The sequence below is a fragment of the Malaclemys terrapin genome, chromosome 5, assembly GCF_027887155.1.
Source record: "Malaclemys terrapin pileata isolate rMalTer1 chromosome 5, rMalTer1.hap1, whole genome shotgun sequence".
Lineage (NCBI taxonomy): Eukaryota > Metazoa > Chordata > Testudines > Emydidae > Malaclemys > Malaclemys terrapin.
Genome location: NC_071509.1, coordinates 80,347,815 through 80,375,470, shown reverse-complemented (window position 1 = coordinate 80,375,470; position 27,656 = coordinate 80,347,815). Strand labels below are relative to the sequence as shown.

Genomic DNA, 27,656 nt, shown 5'->3' with positions numbered 1-27,656 from the left:
GGTGGTTGTTTTTTTTCCTGACAACTTGCTTTTGTAAAAGCATTCTCCATTGCTTACACTTTGAGAACCCCTGGCATAATGATGAACACAGAGCCCTTAAGAGATGTAACAAGGTGATTGGCTCTTTAAGGGGAGAAGGGTCCAGCCTCAATTCTGTAACACACGTAGCTTGCCTCTCCATATGGAGAAAATGTTTGAAGTCATGTGGCAGGCAAGTCTTATGACTAAATCAGGGTTTCTGGGATGGAGTAAAACAAGACCTATGGAGAGCCAGAGGGGAGAGAAAGAAAGACTTATGTTGAAAGTCCTGGTAGTTGCTGCTTGATAGAGAGTAGAGATAGACTCTCCCTAGTTCCCCAACAGCAGGTTTGGAGGTGCATGTCAGCAGAGCACAGGAGTCAGCGAGGACGGATAAAGTGTGGAGAATAAGTCTGCTAGAGAAGAGCTTCAGCAGGGACAGGACTAAGAAACCTGCACCAACAATTGAGCCAGCCAGGAAGACTGGGTAGGGGTTCTTGTGTTTCCTTGAGAACTTTGTTAATAAACCCAGACCCCAAGAAGGGGTGTTATTTGACACACAAAAGCCTATTTTGACATTACTGGAAAGCCCAAGGGTGGGAACTGAGACAGACCAGGTAGGTATGAACATGTTTTCCTCTCATCTGTTAAGAGGCTGTTTTATTATTTTGCAGTCTCCAAAGGCACTGGAAATCTTCACTGACTCTTCTGCACTATCACACCACTTCACTTACCTGACTCCTTTTTACTCTTCCCATTAGCAGTTATCAAGAGTTTGTAACATCATTGTAATACAAAATTTCATTAATCCATAACAGCACCACAGCCACCAACTCCATAATCTATCTTCCTTTACCGCTAGTCTTTCCCCAAAATCTATAGCTGTTCTGCTCCTACCACATCTGGCTGCACGAACATTCCCTTGGGAAAGTAAAACGCCTCCTTCTTGATCTCCCTACCACCTCTGGTCACCCTGTGTCTGTAAGAAAATAGCAGAAATAGAGGGGGTTTAGAAACAGGTGATGAAAATTATTAGAAGCCTAGAAAGGCTTCTATATGAAGAGAAACTGAAAAGACTGGCATTGCTTAGTTTCAAGGGAGATGAATTGAGTATATAATAGTTCAGAGAAGGTAAATTAAATGCTTCTGTTATCGTCCCTCATAATTCAAGGACAAGAGGACATTTATTGTAGTTGACAAGCAGCAAATTTAAAATTGATAATAGGTAATACATTTTTATTTAAAATAGAATTAGCCTTTGAAACTCATTTCCACTAGATGTTATTGAGACAGAGCCTGGTGGGATTCAGAAAAGAAATATCTACAGTTACATTTAAGATTCTAAAAAACAGAAGGGATATAAACCCTCCTGCATCGTGGGATAAGTCAAACTTTGCCTGGTGGGTTTAGGAAAAATTTCCCCAATGGGCAGGTTATGTCATAATTGTCAACTATAGAGTTTTATGCTCCTTCCTCTGAAGCGTGTGGTCTGGCCAGTGTTACAGACCGGATACTGGACTAGATTGACCGGTGTCCTGATCTGGTATGGTAGGTCTTAGTTCTTAACTCAGCTCACTCAATTCGAGATGCCTTCCAGCTTTAGCTCCCTGTATTGCCATCGTCATTTTACTTTGTAGCATTTTCACTACTGCACTAAAAATTCCATAATTGATAAGAAATCTATCTTTGACCCCAATATTCCTAACAGCTATTACCACCTGCACAAGTTACACTCATTCTGTAAAGTGTTGGTGAGGTTAGCGAAGTTAACTTTCTCCAATTACTTTACTGCTCACCTTCTTTTGATCCAGGCCTGTATGTCTTCAACCTCCTCCATGGCAAGAAACTGCTTTGCTTGGACTGTTCAGTTACCTCTTCCACTTTGCTAAAGATAACTCCTTGTGCTGTTTATTCTTTTTAATCTCAGTGCAGCATATGACACCGACGTCAAGAAATATACTCTTTGACTGGCCTGAACACTAAATAGATACGAGTCCCACCTCACAAAGTTTGGCTACTATATCTCTAATGACCATTTCTTTGTCTCTAGTTTCAGCGTGATAGCTATGTTAGTCTGTATCAGCAAAAACAACGAGGAATCCTTGTGGCACCTTAGAGACTAACAAATTTATTTGGGCATAAGCTTTCGTGGGCTAGAACCCACTTCATCAGATGCAAGAAGTGAAAAATACAGGAGCAGGTATAAATACATGAAAGGATGTTAGTCTCTAAGGTGTCACAAAGACTCCTTGTTGTTTTTGTCTCTAGTGATGACTGTGCCTTTGATTCTAAACCATTCTGCTCTAGTCTCCCAAAAGCTCTCTGCTTCATTTGCCTCTTCTTCTTTACACTAAAAATTTAACAATTTAAGCACAACTACCATTTTTATGCCAGTGACATCTAATTCTGTCTCTCCTTTTAACTCTTCCATTTACCTTTCCCTCCGCTCTCTCCCAATCTCTCTGAAGCATATAAATCCTTGATGTGATGTTAAATTGAATGTTAGAAAGACAGGTATCCTCCACCTTTGCAAGAGAAGTATCCTCAGCTATGTCTCTAAGGGTATGTCTACACTAGGAGAGTAGTTCAATTTTACTTAAATTGAATATGTGGAATCGATATTACAAAGTCGAACATGTGTATCCACACTAAGAACAGTAATTCGACTGTGTGAGTCCACACTAACGGGGCAAGCGTCGACATTGGAAGCGGTGAACTGTGGGCAGCTATCCCACAGTTCCCGCAGTCCCCACTGCCCATTGGAATTCTGGGTCGAGCCCCCAATGCCTGCTGGGGAAAAAACTGTGTGGAGGGTGGTTTGGGGTAACTGTCGTCATCCAACCGTCACTCCCGCCCTCCCTCCCTGAAAGCGCCGGCGGGCAATCAGTTCACGCACTTTTCTGGTGAGTGACCGCGCGGACGCCACAGCACTGCGAACATGGAGCCCGCTGCGACCATCGCTGCAGTTATGGCCGTTGTCAACACCTTGCACCTTATCCACCTTTTCCAGAGGCAGATGCTGAGAAATCGGGCGAGGAGGCTACAGCAGCGCGGTGAGGACATGAAGTCTGAGAGTGGCACAGACCTGTCACAAAGCACGGGACCCCACGCCGTGGACATCATGGTGGCAATGGGTCATGTTGATGCTGTGGAACGGTGATTCTGGGCATGGGAAACAAGCACGGACTGGTGGGACCGCATAGTGCTGCAGGTCTGGGATGAATCACAGTGGCTGCGAAACTTTCGCATGTGGAAGGGAACTTTCATGGAACTTTGTGAGTTGCTGTCCCCTGCCCTGAAGCGCAAGGACACCCGGATGCGAGCAGCCCTGACTGTCCAGAAGCGAGTGGCCATAGCCCTCTGGAAGCTTGCAACTCCAGACAGCTACCAGTCAGTCGCGAACCACTTTGGCATGGGCAAATCTACCGTCGGGATTGTTGTGATGCAAGTAGCCAATGCAATCGTTGAGGTACTGTTGTCAAAGGTAGTGACCCTGGGAAACGTGGAGGTCATCATAGATGGCTTCGCCGTGATGGGATTCCCAAACTGCGGTGGGGCTATAGATGGAACTCACATCCCTATCCTGGGACCGGCCCACCAGGCCAGCCAGTACATTAACCGAAAGGGCTACTTTTCAATGGTGATGCAAGCACTGGTGGACCATAGGGGACATTTTACAAACATCAACGTCGGATGGCCGGGCAAGGTTCATGACGCTCGTGTTTTCAGGAACTCTGGTCTGTTTAGACGGCTGCAGCAAGGTATTTACTTCCCGGACCACAAAATAACTGTTGGGGCTGTGGAGATGCCTATTGTGATCCTCGGGGACCCAGCCTACCCGCTAATGCCCTGGCTCATGAAGCCCTGTACAGGCGCCCTGGACACTGAAAAAGAACTCTTCAACTACCGGCTGAGCAAGTGCAGAATGTTGCTGGAGTGTGCTTTTGGCCGTCTCAAGGGGAGATGGAGAAGCTTACTGACTCGCTCTGATCTCAGCGAAACCAATATCCCCATTGTTATTGCAGCTTGCTGTGTGCTCCACAATCTCTGTGAGAGCAAGGGGGAGACCTTTATGGCGGGGTGGGAGGTTGAGGCGAATAGCCTGGCTGCTGATTACGCCCAGCCAGACAGCCGTGCGACTAGAAGAGCCCAGCGGGACGCGCTGTGCATCTGGGAGGCTTTGAAAGCTAGGCTCCTGAGTGAGCAGGGTAACCTGTGACTATTACGTTTGTTTACAGAGAAACTGAACCTGCCCCCGTTTCTTTACCCAGTGAATGTTCACTATCCTCTCCAGTTTCATACCCCGTTCACCCCCTTCTCCCCTTTCCAACACAGGTTTAAAAATAAAATCACTGGAAATTTGTTAATGAACACCGTTTTCTTTATTACTGTTTTCGCGGTAAAGTGTTGAAACTGGGACGCAGACTGTGGTGGGGAGCGGGTGTAGTGTAGTGATGCAAAGGACGCTTCTAAACTCGAGGAATGACATGCTCTTGCTTCTAGAGTGGTCCGCACTGGTGGACTGGTTGTTCAACGGAGCCTGCCACCCCTCCTGTTCGGGACTCTGTGTGTGGGGGCTATGTGACTTTCTGGCAGGAGGAGGACGGTTACAGATCCCCTGCTGCGTGGCTCTGTGATCCAAGATAAGGACCTCTGCATTAAATCTCTAACCGCCCTCCCCCGCCACAAAGTCACATAGCCCCCCCCACCACACACACACATTCAGAAAATGAAAACCACCTCCCAGACTGACCAGGGTGCCTCGTGACTGCAATGTGTGTGTGACCTGCTGCTGAACCTGTCCCGGTGTCTGTACCCTAGTAAAGGTGACTGTCCTGTCCAATTACCAACCCCCTTCCCCCCCCTTCAAACAGACTGTCCTCTAAAAAAACATGATGGAAACAGTAATTAACAGAAACGTATTTTTTATTAGCAACTACACAGTTAGGGGATGAAACTGGGATGGGGGCTTGGGTGAAGCGGGAAGGAAAGGACTTATCAAATTTTGGGGAATGACAGCCTTCTCGTACTTGAGCAGTCTGCAGGGGTGGAGTGACAGTTTTCATGGACTCTGCCGCCCCTCCTTCTTGGTACTTTGGGTGAGGTGGGTATGGGACTTTGTGGCGGGGGAGGGTGGTTACAGATAGACTGCAGCGGAGCTCTGTCCTCCTGCCTCCGGTCCTGCAGAATATCCACAAGGCGCCAGAGCGTGTCCGTTTGCTCCCTCATTAGTCCAAGCAGCGTTTGAGTTGCCTGCTGGTCTTCCTGCCGCCACCTCTCCTCCCGTTCGCTGTGTGCTCGCTGGTATTGCGACATGTTCTCCCTCCACTGGGTCTGCTGGGTTGCCTCGGCTCGGGAGCAGCCCATAAGTTTTGAGAACATGTCGTCCCGTGTCCTTTTCTTTCTACGCCTAACCTGCGCCAGCCTCTGGGAGTGTGATGCCAGGGTAGGTTGGGAGACAGTCACAGCTATGGGATGGGAAAAAGGGAGTGAATTCCTCAGAAAGATAAATTTTTTGGTGAACAAAGAACATAGTCTTTCTCTGTGAACAAGACCATGCACAGCACCTATCACATGCGCACTCAGGACAAGGTCGAATTTTCGGCCTTCGCATTCAGTGCCTGGGGTCTTGCAGTGCAGATCAGACAAGCGTGGTTGGACAGCGGAATTTGGGTAGCAGGCTGACATGGTAAGCCGTAGACTTGTGGCAGCTTAAAACTTTAATAATAGCAGTGCCCTACTTTCACGTTCAAAGCAATGCTCCTAGCGTTGGCCAGTTCCTGCTGCCAGCAATCCGGCAAGCATGAACTCTGCCCCTGTCCCACCCCCTCGCGGCTGTCCCCGGGAAAGATCCCTGTATGCTGCACCTCTCCCGCCTCCACCGCATGGCTGTAAACCGCCGGTTACAGTTCTGTAAAGGAACAGGCAATCAGTCCCAATACTAACATTCCCCTAATTCAAAGCAGGTCACCATGAGCGACATCACTCTGATGAGGATTTCAGAGAGCGACAAAGAATGCATGCTTCGTGAAAGCCTGCAAAGACCAGGGCCATATGCCGCCATGCTCTGCAAGGCAATGATCCCGGAGTACTTGCTGCTAGCCTGGCACGGGAATGTTTCCTACTACGGGGGACACAACAAGGCTGCTCTCCCAAGGAACCTCATGCAAAGTCTTTCCAATTACCTCCAGGAGAGCTTCATGGAGATGTCCCATGAAGATTTCAGCTCTATCCCCGGACATATAGACCGAATTTTACTGTAGCTGCACTGGCAAGGACTAAACAGTAGAGCACCTAGGGCAAACCAATCATGATAAACCGGACATTGTTAGATTTTTTGGCAGTAGTTGCACTGCCAAAGACTAAAACTTTAGGCGCCTAGGGCAAAGTTATCATGAAAAACTCACTGTTAATATTAATGTTCTGTTCAAAATAAATCTTTACATGTTTATAACACTTACTGACTGATCCTTCCCCTGATTCTGGGTCCGGGTTAACACCTGGGGACGGTTGGTAGGGGATCTCGGTGAGGGTGATGAAGAGATCCTGGCTGTCTGGGAAATCAGCGTTGTAAGCGCTGTCGACTGTCTCGTCCTCCTCATCTCCTTCCTCATCTTCCCCGTCCGCTAACATCTCTGAGGAAGCGGGCGTCGACAATATCCCATCCTCAGAGTCCACGGTCAGAGGTGGGGTAGTGGTAGCGGCCGCACATAAGATGGAATGCAGTGCCTCGTAGAAACGGCATGTCTGGGGCTGGGATCCGGAGCGTCCGTTTGCCTCTTTGGTCTTCTGGTACCCTTGTCTCAGCTCCTTGATTTTCATGCGGCACTGCGTTGCATCCCGGCTGTATCCTCTCTCTGTCATGGCTTTTGAGATCTTCTCGTAGATCTTTGCATTCCGTCTTTTCAATCGCAGCTCCGAAAGCACGGACTCATCGCCCCACACCGCGATCAGATCCAAGACTTCCCGATCAGTCCATGCTGGGGCCCTCTTTCTATTCTGAGATTGCATGGCCATCTCTGCTGGAGAGCTCTGCATTGTTGCCAGTGCTGCTGAGCTCGCCACGATGTCCAAACAGGAAATGAGATTCAAACTGCCCAGACAGGAAAAGGAATTCAAATTTTCCCGGGGTTTTTCCTCTGTGGCTGGTCAGAGCATCCGAGCTCGGACTGCTGTCCAGAGTGTCAGAGTGGTGCACTGTGGGATAGCTCCCGGAGCTATTAGCGTCGATTTCCATTCACACCTACCCTAATTCGACATGGCCATGTCGAATTTAGTGCTACTCCCCTCATTGGGGAAGAGTACAGAAGTCGAATTTAAGAGACCTATATGTCGAACTAAATAGCTTTGTTGTGTGGACGGGTGCAGAGTTAATTCGATTTAACGCTGCTAAATTCGACATAACCTCCTAGTGTAGACCAGGCCTAAGAATTCATTTCCTTCCTCACCTCTGGCCTTCCTGGCACTTCACAGGACTATAAACTTGGAACAGGAGTACTTGTGGCACCTTAGAGACTAACAAATTTATTAGAGCATAAGCTTTCGTGGACGAAAGCTTATGCTCTAATAAATTTGTTAGTCTCTGAGGTGCCACAAGTACTCCTGTTCTTCTTTTTGCGGATACAGACTAACACGGCTGTTACTCTGAAACCTATAAACTTGGAGTTATCCCTGACTCCAAAATCTCCACTGCAGCACTCATTACTATTTTCTACTAGTCCACCTTACTACCATCTCTGCAATATAGTCCTCGTCTTCCTCAGCATACACACGAAGAACTGCTTTTTTGTGAATTAGTTACTTCATGCCTTGATTTTTACAACACATTTCCTGCAAGGTCTCCTAGAGATCCTCCTATCCAAACTCCAGTCTGCTGGGAGTGCTACCACCTCTCTCATACCTATCACCTTTTTCCTGAAAGACCTCTACTGACTTCCCAGCCACTTGAAAATTGACTCATACTAAGTATCCTTCATGACTATGCCCTTAACTACCTCTAGTCTCCTGTCTCTTTATTCTTCTGCTCTGCCAATTGAGGTATCCTCTTAGACTTACATTCTCTGTCTACTCTGATTCTTTGCTGCATCATCAGCTATCCTGACCATATGCTTGCCTCCCACTCCCTCACTAATTCTTCACATTTGCAGTTATTGTTAACAATCCTAAACACCTCTCACTATCTACTAAGCACACTCTCTGTACTCCCCCACTTGACTAGAACAGTTTTGTTGTAATTTGCTGTGCATATTGAGGATGTGAGATACATTTATTAAGGGTGTATTAAAACTTATTTTCATGATATAGCTAGCTTTTATGACACAAATGTGGAGGGAGATAAGTATTAAGTTTTGAGAAGTTTTAGAAGGTCATTCACATTTTAGTTTTTTATCACAGATATTTTTCAAATGTGAAAATCATTTGCCTAATTCTCACCCCCTGAATGGAACAGCTCTTTAAGCATTTCTTAAAGATTCTGCATTCTTAGAAAAAATTATATTGCATTCTCAATTTACCCTTTATATGTTCCCCCATTCCTCCCACTACTTTTCATGCTCTATCTGTGTTTAACTCCATTTTTAATGAATATCAGGCAGACAGAAAAGTGACATGTAAAATCACGATCGTGACTGCACTTTTGTTTAACATCCTTTTATGCTCAAACATCATGGGCCTGCTTTTTCCACTGCTTTGCACTTTGTGTAAATGCAGTGGTCAAAAGTGATCTATGTGGGCCCAGATTTAGGCAAGCACTTAAGCATGTCCTTAAGTCTATCTGTATTTAAGAAAGCACTTAAGCAAATGTTTAAATTGAAGTATGTTCTGAAACTGCGTTGACTTCAGTAGAATTTAGGCATGTACTTAATGTTAAGCACATGCTTAAGTGTTTTGCTGAAGGGATGCTTTTCTGAATTAGGCCCTTAGGTCTGTCCAAATCCGAAAGGAACACATGAAAGGCCACTTTGTACACATGAAAGGCCCAGATTCAGAAAACCCGGAAAACACAGTCTTAAATCCCATAGAAGTTGATGGGACTTAAGAACATGTTTTAAGGTTAAGCATGTGTTAATGTTCTTTGCTGAATCAGAGTCTAAATGACAGTACAATGTTAAAAGTTGTGGGGAATCAGGCACTGTTTTCTCTGTTTAAATACAGAGTGCTAAAATAACACTCTCTCATTCAGTTTCAGATTTTCAGTAATACAGAGTTCCATCAAGTCCTAATTAACAAATAGACAATAAAAATCTAGTTGTGAATCAACTGATAATTTTATGACAGGAAGCAGGAATCAAGAAATGAAAGAAATACATACATGCATATATATAGATATATATGTTTTTGCTGAATTGACTCTGGTGTAAGGTAGCTTTAAAGTTTTTCGGGTTTTTTTTTTTCTTGTAGTTGGTTACACAACTGATGATTTACGATTTATCTGGCAATCTGGAGATCCTGTTCAGTTAGAAAAAATTGCTTTGCCCCAGTTTGACATTAAAGAAGAGGATATTGAATATGGTAACTGTACCAAATATTATAAAGGCACAGGTACGTAATTCTGTTAACTAATTTATTTGTTAAAGATTTCAATTTGCATTTAGTTTTTGTATTTTGTTAATGATTAATAGTTGCATTGATAGTTTTTGTATTGCAGAAGAGGACATTAGTTTTTAACTAATCAATAATTTAGAAATGAATAACACAATAACAGCCAAATATAATAACCATAAACTAATACAGACATTGAGATGTTGGAGGTCAGGATAGATGACATCCTTATTTTTGTTTAGATGTCTCTGATCCTCCCATAGCAATTTCATTTCCATTGTGCTGATCCGTTTTTATGTTTGAAAGTGCCTGGGCTTTTCTGGCTGGTCGTTCATCTAGAACTACTCTTTCAAATTGTTTTATGGTTGAGTTATGTTAGTTTTCTTGTTTGAGCTTGTCAAATTTTGTTTCAGAATACTTGAGTATTACTTCAAACTCTTCTTCCTGCAGCTTCATGTTTTTTGATAGGGTGCTCTTAAAAAACAGTTTACAGGTCCTGTATTTGTACTTTTGCAATTTCATGATATTCTGAAATCCAGGCTCTGCTTTGTACAATGATTTCTGTAATATGGCTTCTAGTGATTTATTGTCTGTTTCTACCACCACTGATTTCTGCCAACAATCATAGCTATGAAATTGCTCACATCCAGAAGCAACGACCAGCATTTCTTTTTCAACTGAGCATGTTTTTGTATTTTGGTCAGCGCTTTTTGAAACATATGTTGCTGGCTTGCAGAAAGCTTCCAGCAAAACACAGAAAGGAGAGCTAAGGGGAAGGGAATCTCTGAGGCTCCCCTTGTGATCATCAAGAAACTGCTCCGTCAAAGGATAGTGTTTGTTATCCTGCAGGTACTGTGGAATCATACCCTATATCTGGAGAGTTCCCAGGTAATCGTAATAATCCTCAGAGCTAATTTGATCTTAGTCTGAAGTTTGTATTGGAACTTGAAATCAGTTAAGCTTTGCATTATTTCAGGTTTCAGTGTAAATATTCCTTGGAACTATGGTCTTAACTACAACTGGAATGAATTCTCAATCTGTTAAGTCTTTGCTAGGTAATCCATTGTCTCTGGGTGATTTACCATTTTAAAATATTATAGAATTACTCCACATCCAGCAAAATTATACAACTATAAAAAGTACAATCCAGAGGTGCTAGTCAACAATTCTATTCACCCCTACTTTCGGATAAAATACCAGTTTATGTAACAGCTACAGGGGTATTTAATTCTTAAACAGTTAAACAATACATTACTCACAAAAGTGCTAATAATTAGACTAAAAAAATTGAATTTGAGCTTCAAATGGCCAGATAGTGTTTAAATAAAATAGGGAAGCACCAGATCATACAAAAGAGGCTGTTCCATCTTATTTGGATGGTGAAAAATGGAATACTTAGGACCAATTGCTGTGCTATGCTTGGATGCTGGAAAAATATTTGACAGCTGAGTGGGATTAATTGGGGTTTTGTTTATATTTGGGGGGAAGGGAGGGAAGGAAGTAGTGGTGCTCCCTTATGATAGAAAAATAAGATATTGAATGGTAGATTGTGAACATCTTCGATGTTCCTCTTTTTTTCTTTCTCATATGAAAGAAAGAGTTAACATTTAGAACTGGTGAGATTTTCATGAAAGTTTTTGTCAAATTTTGACTCATTTTTATCAAAAAATCAATTTTTTTTACCAGCTCTCTTAGCAATATTCACCTTTGTAATAACTAGGACTTAACACTCCCTTGAGATGACTGTCTGAGGTATTGTTGTAGGTTCTTTGCAGATACAGGCAGGCATTGCTAGGTTTGCATATTGATTTACTAAAGGTTCATATTTTGAAGGCATATGGTGGGAGAGCATCTCTTTGCAATACCAAATTAAAGCCAATCTCATGTACTGTACAAGAGCATCTCATTAATGTACAAACCGGATTTCAAAGCTATGGTTTATGCTGGAAATGCATGACAACTGCAAACATAGTCCCTGACCTTGTTCACCCATTTATGTCAATGGGTGTTTTTAACATTTGCTTCAGTAGATGTAGGATTGGATCCGTATGTTCTGTACTTGTCCAAGCAAAAGCAAATCTGGGGATTACATTTTTATGATAATCATTGCCTGCACTAAAATAAAAGTCCCTGCATTTCTTTTTCTTTGTGTGCCAGACAGAAATTTCTCATGAATACCCTTATGATAAATAGTGATGGCAAAGCATATTATATTCTGCTTATTGAAAGATAATACAAGGCCATTAGCCAGAGCCAGAATTAATTTGATTTGACCTAACACAAACAGCTGAACACATTAAAGTCATAAATAGTGTGGAAAATAAATAAGAATTTGAAAATATCTGGAAACCATTCACAAACTGCATAGGAAGAATTCCTCAGACTAAAGATCAATAAAAGGGGAGAAGAAGAATTAAGAGCATATGGATGTCTTCTACCTACAAAATAATAAGGAAAACTCCTTCTCTTTTTGTTTGTACTTGGCTTTGTGATTATTATATATTCAAACAGCTTCTAACTGTAAACTCTGTTTTTGTCTGTGTGTGGTGAACAATTTATTAACGTAACAACATAAAGAATATATTTCCCTTTTTGCTATTTAAGCTCTATATTTAAGATATACTTGCTTTTCACCAACTTTAGCTACTAACTGGAATAGACTAATTTTTATTGTATAATATTGCTTCTCGACTCTCTATGAGCTGAGGGGTGAAAACATTAGCACCTGGGAAAAGTCTTGCCCTGAGATGGTGAGAATGAAGTTTATGGAGTTGTGTTTATACTATCAAATCAGGTGAACATAAGACAATGTCAATGAAGTTACATGCATTTAAATATGAGCAGAATTTGGCTACTGTTTTTACCACCATATTCCTTGATCCCTTTGTTTTCAACCAGCAAATATAGGGGACTGTGGAGTTCATTTTTAGTCTTTGCTCCAGTCACCTTTCCAGGTAGTCCAGCAGTATGTTTGTGTGATGAAGTTCCATATTTAAATAAGCCTGAGCCTCTTTGCCTAGTTTTTCCCAATTTTAAATTTAGAGATCTTTTAAAATTTTGTACCAAAACAAAAAATTATCTGTATCAACTTTCATTATCATGGCAATTTTCATTAAGCCCTGCTTTAGGTCTCTACTTTTCTAATTTTTTTTCTAATCTGAACAAGACTTCATAGCTGTACACCTTATTTTAATAAGCGTTTCCTTCTTTTTCACAAAATTGATACCAGCTGGGATTTTCACGAGCCTAAGGGAGATAAGTGCTCTGCTCCCATTTGGCAAAATTCTGCTTTTGGAGACCGTGCAACTTCAAGAACAGAATTTTGCCAGTGTGAGTTGGGAAGCCTAACTCTTTTTGGATGCTTGAAAACCCTAGTCTCTGTCCATGCATTACACTTCCTTGGAATACAGAAGAATCCCCTCAGGCCCCCTTTTCTCCCTTTGGTTTTGCTTGTCCCTATTTGGCTTCCTGAATATGACCTTTCATATGCCTGCAGGAACACCCCCTAGCAATGACAAGATATTACTTTACTTTTCTGTGTAGAAAGACTTGTAAATCTAGAGATTGATTTAGCAGCAGGCACTGTGATTTTCTCTGTGTTCTGAAAGGTCAAGTGCAACAGACCAGTCATGAGCTACAGCTCTCTTTTCATTCAGGTTTTGTAAGCTCTCATATGTGCTTCAAACATGTTTTCAGATGAACTATTTGGTTTTGGGGAAAACAATTTATTTTAAGCCTAATTCATTGAGAGCCTTATTGAAATCATGGGCAGAATTTCCACTGATTTCAACAGGGCAGGATTCTGAGTAATGCTAAGGCATTCAAATCTGAAAAGTTTGGCCTGTAAAACATTTAGAACATTAATGTGTTTATTTCTTTAAAGGTTATTACACTTGTGTAGAAGTAATCTTCACTTTAAGAAGACAAGTTGGATTTTACATGATGGGTGTTTATGCTCCTACACTGCTTATTGTTGTTCTGTCATGGCTGTCATTTTGGATCAATCCTGATGCAAGTGCTGCAAGAGTGCCACTGGGTAACAGACATTTACACTTACTGTCAGAATGCACTTAGCACCACTTTATCCTTTTCAGTTGCTTTGATAGCAAAAGATGGGGTATTGAAAGCAACTGCATCCCATTGCATGGTCTTCATTTTCATTGAAACCTTCCCATTTCTAGCCTCTATAAAACACATCTCCTCATCCTGGCTTTTGCTTAATGCCATATCTAGTGTTTAGGCATGGCTTTCCTATCTCTGCCTTCTAATGTGTTTTGAGGCAAGAAGGTTGTGATGTATCTACTTTCTATACCTGGAAAAGTTCTTGCTTTTATCTTATACATGTATAGCGTGCACCACAGATATGGTGGTGATAGGCACCTTATAGAAACTTGAATATATATATATATATATATATATATATATATATAAAATAATGGCTAATCAAGATGATTATTAAGGTGTAGAATACCTACCTCTTGCAGCAGTTGTTTGAAGATTAAATAGCAGTAATGTTCTGAAGAGGATTAACAACCAATGTTACCAGACTGGCTTCTGTCTCATCAGGGCCTTGATTTATCAAAGTACTTTAACCATGTGCTCCATCCTGTTCAGCAAAACACGTAAGAATTTACATTAAGGTTTCCTTTGGGCTGAATTCAGGCTTAGAAGAGGTAATACTAGTCTTCAGGAGTGCTGATGCTTCTGATAAAGTCAATGACAAAAGTCCCATTGATTTGAATGGGAGCAAGATCAGATCCTCCATTTGCTACCAAGCAGTAGGGGCATAGAATTGATTAAGAAAAAACAAACTTGACTAATTGGACTGTACGTGATACTCTAATAGATGTTAAATGAAAATAAAATCTACATTAAATATAATAAATATATTTAAAATTTGTCTTTTTCAAAGGAGAATTTTAGCATATCCATCACATGCATATGCTTTCTCCTTTCTTTTTTACTTGCTCCTTTAAAAACATAAATTTGTCTATGAAATATTGTTTATTTTAGTTTGATAGCACATGGAGTATATCATATTCTAACTTTACAGTGTTTACAACTTTACAAGGATCATGAATATAAAGTGCAACAGAGAGAAATAATGTTTAGATGGAGGAATTTTTATAAAGTAATACACGGAAAATATATATTTTTGTGAAATAAAAAAAATCTGTTGCAAACAAGTCTCTTTCATATAGACATTTTCAAAAATATGATTAAAACCTGAATTTTTATATTTCAGCTTTTTATGCATTAATACAACTTTTAAAAGTAATTTAGTAGAAAGGTTGAACTAATTAAACATTAAATTTATAAGAAGCATGTTGCAGATTGTACAGTATTTGAGGATTATATATATACAAACTTCAGAGTATTTCTTGGTCTCAGTAAATGAATATATGTGTCTGTTGTTTTTTTTTTTTAATGTAATACAGCAGCATAATTATGTGGCATTTGGTGTGACCCCAAAAGGAAGCAATGGATTGTACATAATTTGCCTACTCCTTTCTCAGGAGGTTGGAATGAGTGTTACTGAGGGAGGATTGGGACTTAAGTCCCCACAAATTACAGGCATTGTGTTTTGCAGTAAGGCATCAGGATAAACCTAACTTTGTAGCAGCATCCTGAAGTTTTGACTTTTTATAGTCTAATGAGATGAAAATTTTTGCGTGAAGTGGACCTTACATTATAATCCATATTGAAACAAATCCCAAGTCAAAAAATACAAATATGCTTGTAAAATTATACTAATGTTTTTCCTTTGTATGAGGAAAATTGTATTGTGTATGCAGTGTTGAGAGAGCTCAGAGACAACTAAATCCAACAAAGCAGCAGTAATGGGTTTTGTCAACTCCCTGTGTCTCGACTGATCATGTCATATTTGTACAGCCTTTGGAGAAGCAATTGCTCCATACCTTAAAAGATTGCTTCTGGAATAGCTAGCTATAGAGAGCCACAAGAAGAGAGGGTGGCTACTGTCAATTCAAGCTATAGAGAGCCATAAGAGGAGAGAGTGGTTACTGTCAATTCAGTCCTAAGGAATTGGTTCAAGAAATAAATGTAATTGTGCCTAAATTCCATGGGTGGGATTTTCAATAGCTTTTGAGTGACTTAGGAGCACAAGACCCATTGAAAGTCAGTGGCCAAAAGCTGTTTATTATGTTCATTAATTAATCAGGAGAATTGACGTGTTAGTGTGGGGAATATGTCTGTGTCCAATTACAAATTCCAGTTGGTTTTATGAACTCTATTTGTACTTGTAGCGGTCATTATGAATTAGATCAGGAGTTCTCAAACTTTTTCTTTCTGAGTTCCCCCCACCCTCCCCTAACATGCTATAAAACAACTCCACAGCCCACCTGTGCCACAACAACTAGTTTTCTGCATATAAAAGCTGGGGGCGGGGGGTAGCAGTGCAATTTCCTAGGGCCACCAGGAAGATAAGTTGCTCAGGCTTCAACTTCAGTCCCAGGTGGAAGGGCTCAGGGCCCCGGGATTCAGCCCCATGCAGTGGGACTTCAGCTTTTTGCCCTGGGCCCCAGTGAGTCTAACACTGGCCCTGCTTGACGGACCCCCTGAAACCTGCTCGTGGCACCCCAGGGGGCCTCGGACCCCTGGTTGAGAACCACTGAATTAGATCATTTGGTAGTAGGAACCTGGCAAGCAGTGAAGTGCTATGTCTGGAAAGATGTGCTATGTCTGGAAAGGTGTGCCACAGAAGTCAAGTGGCCATCAGTATTGAATGACTCTCACCTGCTTGAACAATGAGGTTTCTGCCTACAGGTCCTCTGCCTTTGACTGGACTGTGTCTTCACAGAAACCTGTTTGGAGAGGAGGGGGCTGGAATCCTCACCGGCCTCATCACGTGACTAGACTAGAAGAGCTGTGTTTTTTTCTTTAGCTGACCAAAGGGGGACAGACAATTAATAAAAGAGGGTTTCTGCAAGCCAAGGGGAGACTTTTCATCACCAAGAGCACATAACTCAGCAGGAGGGTGTGGAAAAAAATGGTTGTCTTTGCCTCCTCTAAAGATTTGGATCAAATCCAGAGAGTCCCAAAAGAGGGTGAAATTAGATTAAGTTGGATTGCATCGAGAGTTTGTTGTTTTCAATAGATCTCTAATTCTCTTATACTTTCTAAGAGTAAAGTCTGTTTAAGAAATTCCTTTGCTAAACTGTGTGCCTTACTTTACTAGTAGGTAGTGCCCATTGGGTGTAACTAGGGAAATCAGAGCTCCGCCAGCCAGATTATTCTTGGGGGAGAATGGGTCTAAACAACTGGGGGCTCAGGAGGGCTATGGCACTGGTTCCTGGGCCTAGGCAGCCAGGGTTCAGGGTCCCACTGCCCAAGAGGAGTGTCACACATGGGGTCTGCAGCTGGGGAGAGCACTTGAGAGCCAGATCTTGGAACAGTGACTAATCACTACTCAGACACAAGGGGGTTAGCAGCACATGGAATTCAGTAGGTGGATCTCAGTACAACCTGCTGGTATCCATCAAATGAGCGGGCCTGGACAAAATTTGCAGATGACATAGGATTATTTATGCTAGTTAAAACTAAAGAAGGCTGAAGAATTGCAGAGAAATCTAATAAAGCTACATAAATTGGCAGTACAGTGGCAGATGAAATTTTATTGACAAATGCCAGGTAATACACATTGAAAAGAACAATTTGAACTTCTCATATGCCTGGATTCTAAATTAACTCTAACTACCCTGGGGGTTGCTGTGTATGACATTTCCTCTGCAGCAGATGTCAAAAAAAAAAAAAGAGAGAAAAAAGTTAGGCTGTATAGAGAATAAGAGAGAAAATAATGATGAAACTATTTTAATGTCATTACACAAATCAGTGATATGCCTCACTATGAATTCTGCTAGTTCTGGTCACCCTATCTCATATAAAATTTAACAGAAATACAAAGAAAGGCCACAAAATAATTAGAGACATGTAAAGACTTCCATTTGAAGAGAGAATGTGACAAGATTAGATCTATTAATTTAGAGAGATGAATAAGAGGGGACATGATAGAAGTCTATAAAAATAATCAGTGTCACAAGAAAGGCAAATCAGGTGCTTCTGTACCTTTTCTCATAATACAAGAACAAAGAGGAGACCAATGGTTTTTAAAGGCAGAATGTTTAAAACAGATGACAGGAAATACTGTTTTATAGAACATATAATTAACCTGTGGAACTCATTGCCAGAAAATAACATTGAGGCTGAGAAGCTAGAAGGATTCAAAAAGGGATTATTGACTACATCCCAGTCCAGCAAAATACATGCTTAAGTGCTCTGCTGGATTAGCACCGTAATGAAAACGCCCACCATTACCTCAGATAGAAATTTAAAAAAGAAGAGCTATAAATCATCACTCTTAGGGCCATAAGCCAACCACTAGCTGACAGGGGTTAAGAAGAAACTTCTATGAACTGGTTATTCCATTACTGTCCACCGAGGGCTGTTTTACACATCTCTCTAAAACAGAAGTGGGATATGTGGACAACAGGTCTGATCCAGTATGGCAATTCTTATGTACCTGTGTTTCCTCAAACCCAGCTTCTTGGTTGCTGCCTACATTTGTTGTACCGTGCAGAGACCCCAGAAACTGTGTACTGAGCAAAGGAACTATCTATCAGTTGCTATATGAGCATGTAGCAGGGCAAGCACCCCGCTCCAAAGAGAAAGGGGTTAAAACCAGATCTGGGAAAGGGCTGCCCCGAGGATCCAATCAGAGGAAGACAGGTAGCAGCCAATTCGGGCCCGGTAGGGCTGGTATAAAGAGGGCTGTGAGGTAGGAGGCAGGCAATCTCACTCCAGCCTTGGGGTGGGAAGGACTAGGCTGCCTGGGTGCACAGGGTACTTTCAACAGAGCAGTGCTAGGGAAGGGGCAGGCTGAGCTGGGGAGCTCAGGCCTGGTGATCTCCCAGGCTGAGGCTGACAGGAAGGCCTAAAGGAGGTACTGGGGCTGTAGGGAATGGCAGCAGGTCCAACCCCCTAGCCAGTGATGAGTGGCCATTGTAGACTGCAGTTTTCCCCTGAGTAAAGGGGCTAGACGAAGACTGGCAGTGGGTTGCTGAGGTGAGGTGGGCTCCGGGGAGTGGGGTTCCCTGGGTGAGGAGCAGCACCCCAAGGTAAGGGGCAGTGTAGTCTGAGAGGGATGTGGGGCCTATATGTGGTGGAGATAAAGGGACTGCAGAGAGGTAGGTAACAGAGGGTGAGACACTGGCCCATAGAGGGTGCTCCAGGGCTGAGAGAGCTAATTCCCAGATGACCAGCAGAAGGTGCCGTGCTGGTGAGTCAGCGCTCTGCTACAGAGCAACACACAGAAATCAGGGAAGGAAGGGGAAATGTTATTACTTATCCTACTGGGCACCTCTCCCATGAAATTAAGAGGAGCCAGGTTTAGGCTAGCTGCGTGGTTGAACAAGGGCTGTTTTGAAAAGAAAAAAATCTTTCTGTTGCATGGAGGAAACTGCTAAGGTGCCCCCCCAAACTCCTCACCAGTCAGGCAGTAAAGATATAATAGGGATTAGCTGGGAGAGAAGGAAGTTAAAGAGGGAATCCAAGTAACAGGTTACATATGGAGGGGGTTTCAAGAGGATCCAGGTCTAAAAGAATCCCACATTGCTAGAAGGAGCCATGAGAGAAGTCAGGTTAAGAGTTCCATGTGACTGGGAAAGGAACATTATGGTAGGAGGGGTGTGTGCACAGAGTAGGGGAGTCCCCATAAAGGGAAATCAGGACATGAGGCTTAGGAATTGAAATGTAACCTTAAACCTGTGAAATGCAAAGGTTGGTACTGTTCTTGGCACTGAGCAGCCCTGTTCCGTATTCCTGGTTAAACCCCTTTTGCCACCAACCTGGGGCCCTAGGAGAGGGAAGAGGAACAGATACATTCCCAGCCCAGGCCAAGCACTTCTCTACCCCAGCAAAATTGTGAAGGGTCTCCTAGCCCTTCCTCTGAGTGCTCCAGGGGAATAAAATGTTGTTGTTTATAGTTCAACTTTGAGTTTCTCTTTTTTTCTCCCCAACCATATTCCAGCATTTTGCTTTGGGCCAGTTTAGGTAAGCACCTAATACAGCAGCACTCAGAGGTGCAACTTACCAAACTGCTGTCAGGTTCTCTAAGCCATGTCAGTGTTGATTTTGCAGTGAATGTTTACTTAATAGAATATTTCTTTTTCCTCCACCTGATTATATTCTTTCCTTGAAATCTGATAAAACATTATTTCCTTTCTTTCGCTCTGAGACTGAACTTTTTACCCCAGGTTTCCAGACAAATGGAAACTAGCAGAAGGTCACTGTGGCCTCAGCTGCCCTGTTGAACAAAGTGATGAAAGCTCTGCTGTAATCTTTTCAGTCAGTAGGATTTACAAGTTAGTTTTCCAACTTTAAGTCCAAAATCGTAAGCGCCAAGATCTTACGTACTTCTGGGCAGTGACTGTAAAGAGCTGAGTGTTTTCAACACCTATCACATAATACTAACAAAAATAGCTTATTAGGCCAATAAACATATTTAAAGACAGTAAAAATAATTACATATTACAGAGAATATCCAGTTACAAAGAGATGTTTACTAGCCCATATTGGTAGTCTGTTTGGCTACTGGTGAGGTGATTCAGGTTCAGCATAGGTGTTGATTTTCAGGGCTGTTGAATGAAAGTGGATAGGTGTAGTAAGCATTTTCTATAGAGTGAGCAGTAAATAGGACATAGAGCTTTATTTAATTCTAACATTGTATTTGCATTTCCACTCCCCACTGTTAAAAATGGGAAGTGGAAATCTCTAATGAGCTCATCTCAGATAAATGGTTCATAATGATGTGAAAGGCAAGGAAAAAAGGTGGATTTCTTGTATGTGCTCAAATGCTTCAGATATGAAACAGGGAAAATCATCTGGTCCAAGCACAGAGATTTGCTACTTTCACTCTTGGCCCAGTGATATCAGTCTGATATCTCACTATGGCAGGAAATAAATACATTACACCAATGGAAAGCTGGAATTTTGAGCTTTAGAATGGTCTAGGGAAATTATCTCTTTCTAGACAGTATATTGAAAGATTTTGACTTTGAAATCATATCACTTTGATTATTATCATTCCCCCCCATCTTTGTTTTAGTAGCTAATATCTGACAAGCTGCCAGTTTTAGATTAATGCCTCATGCTAAATAAAATCTGGGATTCTAAGGTGATGGCAGATAAATTTCTAATTGTAGCAGTTCTGAATATACTGGCCACTACAATCTCACCAAAATCTAAGCAAAATAAACAACAAGGGAACGGTGTGATAAAGTCTTATATTTTGTGCCCTGCTCAGCTTAAAACTATTTTGATGGAGCAGAACAAACATTATAAGGCCCATTAAAATTTTTCAAGCATAAGTGGATAAGATTCAGAAAAAAATCCCTATAAATGAATATTTTAGTGTGTATATTGGACAATACATGTCATCGACTTAGATGATAATATGGGCTGCCTTGATGCCTCTGCCAGATTTTGCAGTTATTTACATACATCCAAAATCACTTACTTTATTGAGATTGCACAGGTGCAACTGAGGGAAGAATTTTACCAATAGAGACCATAGCACCAAAAATGGCAGTTCTGACTTTGGGAAGAGGGTGTAAGTGTGCCTAATCTGATAACCATTTGATAGCCTTTTCGACACATAACTGTGTATGACTGAATTGCTTCATTGAAGTGATCTCCACATTTGTCGTTAGTGAGATGTATCCCTGGGGGTTGCTGAGTTTTGAGAACCTTCTAGGAAAGTAGTGCTCATTGGGACCATACAAAGTCCCCCTCTGAGCACCAGTCATTTGAAGCTGAGATTATAAGACACCATGCAGTCCCTAGCCATTTTATTTCCTACCTTTGCGCAGCTAATTATGGACAGGTTTTCTTTTTGATTTTTAGCCAAAAACCTAGTTTTAACTTGTACTTTAGACATGTTACACTGTACAGACCATTTAAAGTATTTTCCATGCTGTCTAGATTCCTGGGACACCTCTGGCTTAATTCTGGGCCATCATGTTAGAGCTAAAGGATATGGCGGAAAAGACAGGGTTTTAACAGTGTATTTCGTTCCCTTCCATCTTCCCAGAGTTAGATACACATACTCAAATGACTGTGTGTGTGTGTAACCATAAGTAATTTAGCAAGTCTGTTTATCTATCTCTCAAGGCATTCGGGGTTTATTAATATTCATAAAATCCTGTCTAGATTAGATTATTAAGTCATTAATTAACTGAAGGCATCTGTATCATGTATATTCAGCAGATGGTCATTTCTCGCAAAGCATACCTGCTACATCATGAAGTTCCATTCACTCATAAGAAATGTCATCCATTAGAATCTAGCAGTATAGATGTTTCGGGTACTGGGAAGAGAACTCCAGCAGGGAAGAGGCTAAGAAGACTGCTCAGTTTTCATTACTTTAATATATTGCTTTACTGTTTCTAGGTATCTTCTCGGTGCTCAGCTTGGCATCTGAATGTATGACTCTTGCTGCTGAACTTCCCAAAGTGTCTTATGTGAAGGCCTTAGATGTCTGGCTGATTGTTTGTCTTCTTTTTGGGTTTGCTTCACTGGTTGAATATGCAGTGGTTCAGGTAATGCTGAACAACCCAAAGAGAATTGAAGCTGAAAAAGCAAAAATTGCCAAGGCAGATCAAGCAGAAGGGAAAGGAGGCAATGTAGCCAAAAAGAACACGGTAAATGGTACAGGGACCCCTGTGCACATCAGCACTTTACAGGTAAGAGCTATGATATGTGATTCTCAGTCATCGTTATTTAAGAAATATTTTTCATAGTTTAATAGTTTTAATCTTAAAAATGGGATTAGAAATAGCCAAAACACATTATGCTTTGTGTACCATGGTCATTAATGGGCAACGTTCTGAACAGTCCACCACAAATGACTTGTGTTCAGATGTTCCCAGTGGAAAAACGTGAAGCACATGTTTTTAACATCCTAATAAGATGCCTGCTGCTGTGCTTCATGTAAATCAAGTGACCAAGCAACTTTCTGATAATCTTGCACTTCTAATAGCACCTGTGAAATTATAACTGGGTTTAATTCAGTCAGGGCTTTCAGTAAGCATTTATTAAGAGCATACTCAAGTAACACAGTCTCACTGCTTTGCTTGAAATGGCCACAGCTGTACTGCATTATACATAAAGAATTTCTAATCCCAGGGACCCAGAAGTCCTGGCATTTATAAATAGGGGAGATCTCTGCCTGTTAAACTGTCCCCCCTTTTTCTTGTGCTGTTAGAGCTGATGGAGAAATCTGTTAGTTGTCATATGGTTATGCATACTGTCCCATGCCAAAGTTTTCTATATTGATGCTGGCTTTATACGGCAGTAACACCATTCTTGTTTAGATAGCTGTGGACTCCACAGGCCAACCCCCACCTGTCCTAGATGATATTTAACTTGTTGCCTATTCTGCAGGAAGAAATATGGAGCTATACCAGGCACAAATTTGGCTCATGGTTTTCAATGACTCAACAATTTGAATTGAACAAAAATACGGCTGGGGTCCTGCTAACGACACTTCGAGTCCAACAAATTACCTTAAAAAGCTGTCCTAAGAAGGCATGGGAGGATTCACCCAGCATGGGGGGGATCCTGCGTTAGTGAAAAGCTGACATACACCAATTCCTACTAGTCCACCAGTACCGGGAACATGCTGGGGTTGGACTATTGTATACTCCACAAATTCCCAGCTGGCAGTAGAGTCCCTAGGAAATCATTCTGGCTGGCATAAGTTAAACCAACCCTGTGGCTGCTTTAACTGGTGCAAGGAGCTACTCTGGACCCCCAGTCATCCCTGGATTGGGGGGAGGGGTAAAGGTGGCATAGCAACACCTTTGCCTCCCCAATCTCTGGTGCACTGAGCATGAACAGCTGGGAATTATGCCCATGCCCTTTGTGTTTAGCAATTTGATGGGCACCAATTTCAGTAATTCCCTACAATAGAATAGTGTAGATACAACATTCCAGCAGAGCAGCATGGAATCTATTGATTACTTTTGTCAAAATTGATTACTTTTGTGCAGCTTAATTAAGGTTAAGATTTTAAAATGACTACGGTGTTGCTAGCTAAAACAGATCTATGTGATCCTCTATCCAAATAATGTATTCCTCTGGTTGCATATCCCCTACCCACTGTGTGAGGTCCTTTTAATTGCTTTAACCACACTGTGTGAGAACATTAGGTGTTTCTCTGTGATCATGTCTTTCATCTGTGCTATACAATAGTAGTGTTCTGCAAAGCTTTCCTAAAAGATGGCATATCACTATAGATTTTAAGGACTAGATGTAGGTAGGGCATTGTGCATAGACAATCAACAGGAATATTCCCTCCCAACATACACATAAACAGTGGAGGGGCAGAAGTGGGATGAAGGCTTGTACTCAAGTCCTGATTTCTCTCCCCAGAAACTGCAGGGGCCTACTCTGTGGGTCATTCATTACAGGAGCCTGGGTAGGGCACTCCAAGATGGAGACGGTTTGGTCTGCACAGTTTTGTGTGTTTGCCCAAGCTATCAGGGTCCCTTATATGTGAACACCTTTTTCTCCTGGCGGGAATAATATTTGCTGGATAGAGAGAGCTGTGCTTATGGCTTCTGCTGGCCAGAATGTAGGTACAAATGAAACACTGCTTTTTCTGAGAAATTTTGGAAGCATTTATGTAGTGGGACAGAATTTGGCTCTGTAATGGGGTTGTCTCCTTAAATGATAGTGGGGTTTGGGTCCAGCTGATTCTCTGTTCCAAGGTGCAGCCCCTTTAAGAACAGGTGTTCTGAGACTGGTAGTTCCTGGAGAGGGCCAAAGTGCTCCATATACTCAACATTTCAGCTTTAATTCCTTTTGAGCTTGATACACCTTTCTGAGCATGCTCAGCACTTCTGCAATAAGCCTATTCATTTAGGTGTCCAACTATGGGCTTAGGTGCCTAAATTTTGGCACCCAAGTTTAGAAATTAAAAGTATGCCTGACTGAAAACTCCATATCTGAACTGCCTGACATTTGGGAGAGCTCTGAAATCTAAATCCACATTTCACAGCTGGTTCTTCGTACTAAGAAGGGCTGAAAAGGAGCTCAAAAGTAGATCCAAATTATACAGTTTGGGCCTATCTCTAGTACAGATTACAGAAACCATAGTGTGGAGATACTTAATGGTGAACAGAATAAGGCATGAAGGCCAATGACCAAGAGAGGAAAACATTAAGAAGCATACAGAAGGCAAGGGAGAAATGATGTTTTAAAAGAGATGGAGAATTTGAGACCAAAAATAAATATAGGAATGCTGTTTCAGGTAGCAGCATAGGCGCTGACTTCCCCTCTTTCCCATGGGTGCTCGACCTCCCTCTGCCCCGCCCCACCCGCATTCCAACTCCTTCCCCAAAGTCCCCGCCCCAACTCCGCCCCCTCCCTGCCCCTATTCCAACTCCTTCCCCAAATTCAGGCCCCAGCCCCGCCTCTTCCCCGCATGCTCCCCTGAGCGCGCCACATCCCCGCTCCTCCCCCTCCCTCCTGGAGCATGCTAACACTGCCAAACAGCTGTTTGGTGGCGGCCGGGTGTGAAGCATGGGAGGTAGGTAGAGGAGCGGGGACGCGGTGCGCTCAGGGGAGGAGGAGGTGGGAGGGGGGTGAGGGGAGCTTGGCTGCCAGTGGGTGCAGAGCACCCACTAATTTTTCCACATGGGTGCTCCAGCCCTGGAGCACCCACAGAGTCGGCACCTATGGGTAGCAGGAACTTCAAAAGGAGGCTTTGAGACCAACAATGGGAATAGGATTGCATGAGAGGCAAAAGTGGAGATTGGCCCTAAATGTGTTGGGAGGGGTAAGCGGACAATGGATTGATGAGGTAAGCTGGAGTCAAACCCACAGAGAGAAGAACAGGAGTACTTGTGGCACCTTAGAGACTAACAAATTTGTTAGTCTCTAAGGTGCCACAAGTACTCCTGTTCTTCTTTTTGCGGATACAGACTAACACGGCTGTTACTCTGAAACCCACAGAGAGCTTTCAGAATAAGAAAAGCTATGTGAAACTTGTTCCTACAATGAATGAAGAGGAGCAGGGGAGGTGCTTGAGGACGGTGATGCTTCTTTCCTCGTAAGAGAGAGGGCAGCAGATTTCTGAACATACTGCAATCCTGGAGAGCATAGACTTGTAATGGTTAAGGCAAGAAGGACTATAGGCATACCTGAAGATTTCACCAAAGGTGGAGTTGAGACAGTGGGTGGAGGAGGAAAGCTATAGAGCTCAAGGATAGTGCCAAGATTGGAGACTACGGAGGCAAAAGAAGTTGAGTGGTGGAGAGAGAGAGAGAATTAAGTGCATTTGCAAATGCACCTCTTGTCCAAACAAAACTTCTTATTTTTTGACCATTTCTGTAAAGAAACTGAAACCAATTTACAAGTCAAGAAAGGCAGAGAGGAATCATCATTAAAGGTGTCAAATGATACTGTCTAGTTAAGTATTATAAGAATTAGTCTACACTGGCAAGTTTGTGCGCAGTAAAGCAGCTTCGAGCGCTGTAACTCCCGAGGTGTACACACTGCCAAGACACTTAGTGCGCAGAAACTGCGCAGATGCAGTGCTCTGAAAAACCCACCCCAATGAGAGGCGTACAGCTGTCTGCGCCGGGGCTACAGCACTGCAGTGCTAGTGTAGACACTGTGGTGATTACAGTGCTACAATTGGCCTCCAAGAGGTATCCTATAATGTCTGTTCTCACCTCTCTTGCTGTCAATTTGAACTCTACTGCCCTGCCTTCATGTGACCAACTGTCAGCCCTACCCCATACATTTCTTTGCAAATTTGAAAGTCCCATTCCTTTTTGCTCGGTGATACGTACAGTGATCTCAGTGCATCTTTCCAGACGGCCATGCCTGCTCCATGCACCAGGCGATCCCCCGCTTGAAGCAATGCCGAGCTGCTGGACCTCATCGGCATTTGGGGAGAGGAGGCAGTGCAGTCACAGCTGCGCTCCAGCCATCGGAATTATGATACCTATGGACAGATTTCTAGATACATGATAGAAAAGGGCCGTGACCGGGACACATTGTAGTGCAGGGTCAAAGTGAAGGAGCTGCGGAATGCCTACCACAAGGCACGGGAGGCAAACCGCCGCTCCGGTGCTGCGCCCACAAGGGTGAGGGGGAACCAGCGGCAGAGGATGACTCGGAGGCCAGAGATGTATGCAGTCAGGAGCTTTTTTTCTACCCTGGAGGAGCCTAGCCAGTCACAGCAGTCGTCTCTCGGTCGACTTTCCCACTCCGACCTGGTTAGTGACCGACAGTAGCAGTCTGGAGTAGCCAGCTTCCACAGTGCAATCACCACGTGCTTCTCCAGTGACAGGGCAGCTCTCATTTTCATGTTCTTGCACCGCAGGGCTGGGGCGAGCTCATCACAGAGTCTCATGAATGTGGCTTTCCTCATGCGAAAGTTCTGCAGCCAGTGCTCGTGATCCCAGACATGCATCACGATGTGATCCCACCACTCAGTGCTTGTTTCCTGAGCCCAAAAGCGGTGTTCCACTGTGGTCAGCACCTCCGTGAATGCCACAAGCATTCTCGTGTTGTAGCTAATATGTGTGGTGAGATCAATGTCGCACTCCTCTTGCCTTTGTGGTTTAAGGAATAACTCCACTGCCACGCGTGATGTGTTGGTCAGTTCGAGCAGCATTCTGGTCAACAGCTCGGGATCCATTCCTGCAGCCTGAAAGAGGCAAGGCAGGGCGAACAGTACACAAACCATTGAAAGGTGGCGCCAAATGCGGACCGAAGCACAGGGATTGCTGGGATGCAAAGCAATGCATCACGGGGCATTGGGACAAGGACCCAGGATGCCCCGCGACCCCTTCCGCCTTCCCACAAGTCTTAGCGGCAAAAAAGAAAGAGGTGCTCTGTGGGATAGCTGCCCAGAGTGCACCACTCCAAATACCACTGCAAGTGTGAACACGCTATTGTGCAGGCAGCTGTTAGTGTGAACCCCGCTCTTTCTCCGAGGCTCTGCCCATTTCCCAAAGTCCCGCCCTGCTCACTCCATCTCCCTCCCCCCCCAGTCCGTTGCTTGCTCT

At 42.9% G+C, this 27,656-nt stretch overlaps 1 protein-coding gene and 1 long non-coding RNA gene across 3 annotated transcripts in view; one reads left to right on the top strand and one right to left on the bottom strand.

Annotated features, from left to right (window-relative positions):
* Nucleotides 1-27,656, top strand: part of GLRB (glycine receptor beta) — a 78,111-nt gene that overhangs the window by 38,295 nt on the left and 12,160 nt on the right. Inside the window, exons 7-9 of one of the 2 annotated variants that reach the window (XM_054029322.1) lie at nt 9,418-9,558; nt 13,442-13,594; nt 22,024-22,316. In XM_054029322.1, the coding sequence (XP_053885297.1) occupies nt 9,418-9,558; nt 13,442-13,594; nt 22,024-22,316 (587 nt within the window). The remainder of the gene's footprint in view (nt 1-9,417; nt 9,559-13,441; nt 13,595-22,023; nt 22,317-27,656) is intronic. The other variant, XM_054029323.1, reaches the window with a different exon arrangement.
* On the bottom strand, nt 4,910-14,754 carry LOC128837789 (uncharacterized). Its single transcript, XR_008445034.1, has 3 exons — nt 14,034-14,754; nt 6,204-6,312; nt 4,910-5,486 (listed from the first exon to the last, which is right to left on the bottom strand). It is a non-coding gene; the product is annotated as an uncharacterized LOC128837789 (long non-coding RNA).